Consider the following 3,894-nt stretch of genomic DNA (forward strand, 5'->3'; position numbering starts at 1 on the left):
ATCCATAATAATTTGTTAATGAAATTTTATTCAAATTTTATTTTATGGCTATAGAATCAGTTCATTTTCCAACTTATATCGTTAAGGAGTAGAAAGTTCGAAAAGTTCCTTCTCGTTATCGAAAGTTCGAACCCCTGAGTGCGGCCGATTTGAATCTATTTCACGAGTAACGACGCAGATATCGATCCTAACAGAATAGACGAGCGTCAAGGAGGAGTTCCTCGCACGTGCGAGAACTTTGTGGATGCCCACTTTGGTTATCGCATATTTTCTTTCGTAGTTAATTAGACTATCTAGAATTTTATACGTATCGGGGAGATGGGGGTATTCTCGAGAGTAACGACGAGCGGATCAATATGCTTATTTTCCTTCGGTCTAACGAGAAGGCGCAGCGACGACGTGCAAAAATCATAAGACACGTGGCTGTTCGCCGTTGCGATAACGATCGACAAGTCTAACGTGAATCCCTCGATTTCTCGTCGCAGTTCGCTTCGTATTAAGATATGATTGTCTTTCGTCACGAAACGTTGGTCGTTCTTCGCCTTCCTTCGTGATCCGCTTTCCTATTGTTTTCTCTCGCGTTAGCCAGCTTGATGCCCTCATCGCGCCGGAAGATTCTACACAGGCAGCAGAAATCGTTGTAATACTGCAGCTATCAAAAGACATAGCGATGGTGTTGTCAGGGTTGCGAGACCTTGAACTGAAACACGAAGGAATGAAAAATTGTTAGAGCAAATTTTTTTCGATTTGTCTATTTTGATAGATCGTCGGTTGGCAAATGACGAATTTATCGTTTAATCTCTAGAATTCTCTTGTAATTTCTCTTCAATGAGAGAATTATTACGAATTATTTGCTATTATCACTGCATACTCATGTCAGTTTACTGTAGTGACAATTGAGTTTCCGTCTCGAGGAAGAAAGATTATGATTTTAATATGACTGACAATTTAATGTTAATTATGACATTCAATTATTCGAATCACAGTCAGATGATCTTCACGTAAGCCAAGATTACGTTATAACGTATAATGAGAAATTCATCCGTGTGAATTCTCTTAATATATCGTTACTAAATGATATGAATAAAGAAAGAGATGTTCAGAAATATGGAATCTACATATAACTTCAAGCATTACATAATCTATTATATCACGCTGCTTTTGCTATAAAAATAAATCGATGGCAGAACAGTTTTGCAACTGTTTTATGATTGTCTGCTGGAATAGGACCATTCCTCTAAATCTAAAAGTATAATCCAATCAATGAGAAGAAAACTTCTAATAGTTGCAAAACGAACGTTCTGCTGAGCGTTGCCAATAATAACAAAAATTATAATTGAATTACAAGGTTTTACTGGAAAACTAATTTGTTTTTATATATCAAAAACAACCCAAAATATAGAATGTTATATAATTTTTTGAGAGATATACAGATTCCATGTTTCTTTATATGTATATGTGTACATTGTATGTACTCTCTGAAATTTATAGTGTTAAATCAGAATCGGTTTGAATTATTTTTAATTATTTTTGTAGATCGTAACTGTTCTTATCCAATATGTCATTAATTCTACCCCAACAATAAAACAAGTAGATAAATAATTTAACTAAAAGAAAATGTATTAAATTTGACTCGAATTTATTATTTACTAAGTGTATACGTTAATATGGATGTTGTTTACTTTGAAACAATAGAAATAGATTGATTTACATTTTGAGCTACATGGAAATGCAAAATAATGAAACGTTATTTAACTCAAAAGTTATCATTACTCTTTTGATGTTTAAAGTGTGTGTATGTGTGTAACAAAGTTAGCAAAGTATTAACTGAAAATTATAAAACTGTGAATGCAGGGTAAGATAGTATAATTTCGAACATGATACAATTCTGTGTTCATGAACAAAACAAAATCCAAATCCAATTTCAAGATTTAGGTTTGGTAATTCTAATCTTATTGTGAGGAGGGTACTAAAGAGTACCGCCAAACAAAATAAAACCAAACTTGCGACTTTTAAAATGGATTCAAATCTTATTTCGGTCAAAATTGTATCATGTTCGAAATTGCATTATCTCATTCTACACAAATATGCTAAAAAGAGAAATCTGAATTTGGAGATTCGCATACATATCTAATCTATTTACAATGACAGTTATAGATTGTAAATAGATTTTTAGACAAAAGACAGATAGGAGCCTAGAATTGGTATCGTCACCTTCGTCACGCACGAATGCTTTGAGATAACTCGATAAGCTAGTTTTCTTTGGAGGAATAGTAGTTTAGCTGAAACGTGTGTAACTTTCGGATACATTTCGTAACGAGATGAACGACTTCGCAAACGGCGTCCTTATTCTTGTACTCGCTACTACGTATTCTTAATGCTGACAGTTTCCCCGTCAAGTTGTGCTCTTATCCTGTATCAACTATGTTAAAACAGATGCAAAATGTGACTAACAAAATTTAGCTGGAAGTCATTGAACAATATAAAAAATACTACATATGTACACATGATGAATTATAAATAAATATATGTCATATAAACAATTTTTAATGCAAAAAACATTTCGTATTTATAATAAATCGGTATAGAATATTATCTAGACTATATTTGAGGCTAATTTATTAAAATAAATGATAATGAGACAAAAACACATTTTTTATAATAATAAATTATTAAAAGTTTTATAAAATAATTCAATAATTTTGTCGCGCGATGAGAAATTGTTCGACCGCGATAAAACCGAATGAGAGTCCGCGTTACGTTTCCGTGTAGAAAATGTAGGAATCACGGACGTGTGACAACTTGACCGTCATACATCGCGTGCGAAACGAAACAATGTGGCCGCTATTCAGGCAACGTAAACAGGCAGACAATACGAGTCATTCATGTGACATAACTCGGAGGCCCTATTGAGCTACTGAAAATCGTCTATTCGATACAGTTTTCAGATTTATTCCACGTTCTTTTCTCCTTTTTTTTTTGCCACAAACGAACGAATGTGTGTGGTACTTCTATCCGCACTTCGAAAGAAACGGCATTCAACTCATTCCGGAAATATAAAGAGAAATATTGTACAATATCAGCCGTCAATACAACATAACCCAGGCAGAACTATTGTCGCTGCGTTTCGGTTATTATTTGAGAGAAATAAAGTTTTTTTTTTACGCGTACGGTTTTTTCTATTTTCTATACGGAGGTAACGGCACTAAAGGAGAAGAGACATTCGAGGATCGATACTATCTGTTGGTATATCGAAATTGTTGATCTGTCACAGATTATTTTTCCCGTGATTTTTGCAAAAGAAATGATAAAATCTGCTGTTAAATATTAAAGGAACAATGACAATCGAATACCTTCAGATAAATAACATTTTATTATTTTCGACTTCTATATGTGTCAAAATGTGAATCAATTAATTTCTGTTGTTATTATAGTTTCAAAGTAAACACATCTGTATTAACGTATACTCTTAGTAAATAATAAACTAAATTCAATACAGTTACTTGAGTTAAATTGTTTAACTTCATTGCTTTAATTAAATTAACGACATACTGAATAAGAGCGGAGATCATTTACAAAATGATTAAAACCAATTCAAATTGAGTGCAATTTGATATTATAAATTTAACAATGTAAACGGCGTGTTCATATTCTAAAATTTTTATCTCCAATTTTTACTTCTTATCATAATAGGTCTATTTTTTATCGGCTTTTAGACCAAATTATTGATACATCATACCATTCGGTAATAAGATACATTAAATTCTTGTTGTTAGTTCTAGTTTCAGTTTTTGTGATATTCGAATATATGTATATATATATTATTCGAATATATTTTATATTATACATATATATATATATATATATATATATATATATATATATATAAAAATT

At 31.9% G+C, this 3,894-nt stretch overlaps 1 protein-coding gene across 1 annotated transcript in view; it reads right to left on the bottom strand.

Moving 5' to 3' along the window:
- Window positions 1-249: 249 nt before the first annotated feature.
- LOC108778220 (uncharacterized) overlaps window positions 250-3,894 on the bottom strand; it is a 39,844-nt gene continuing 36,199 nt past the window's right edge. Inside the window, exon 8 of the mRNA XM_018545339.1 lies at window positions 250-700. Within this exon, the coding sequence (XP_018400841.1) occupies window positions 618-700 (83 nt within the window). The 3' untranslated portion in view covers window positions 250-617. The remainder of the gene's footprint in view (window positions 701-3,894) is intronic.

This window comes from Cyphomyrmex costatus, unplaced genomic scaffold (assembly GCF_001594065.2).
Source record: "Cyphomyrmex costatus isolate MS0001 unplaced genomic scaffold, Ccosl1.0 scaffold498, whole genome shotgun sequence".
Taxonomy (NCBI): domain Eukaryota; kingdom Metazoa; phylum Arthropoda; class Insecta; order Hymenoptera; family Formicidae; genus Cyphomyrmex; species Cyphomyrmex costatus.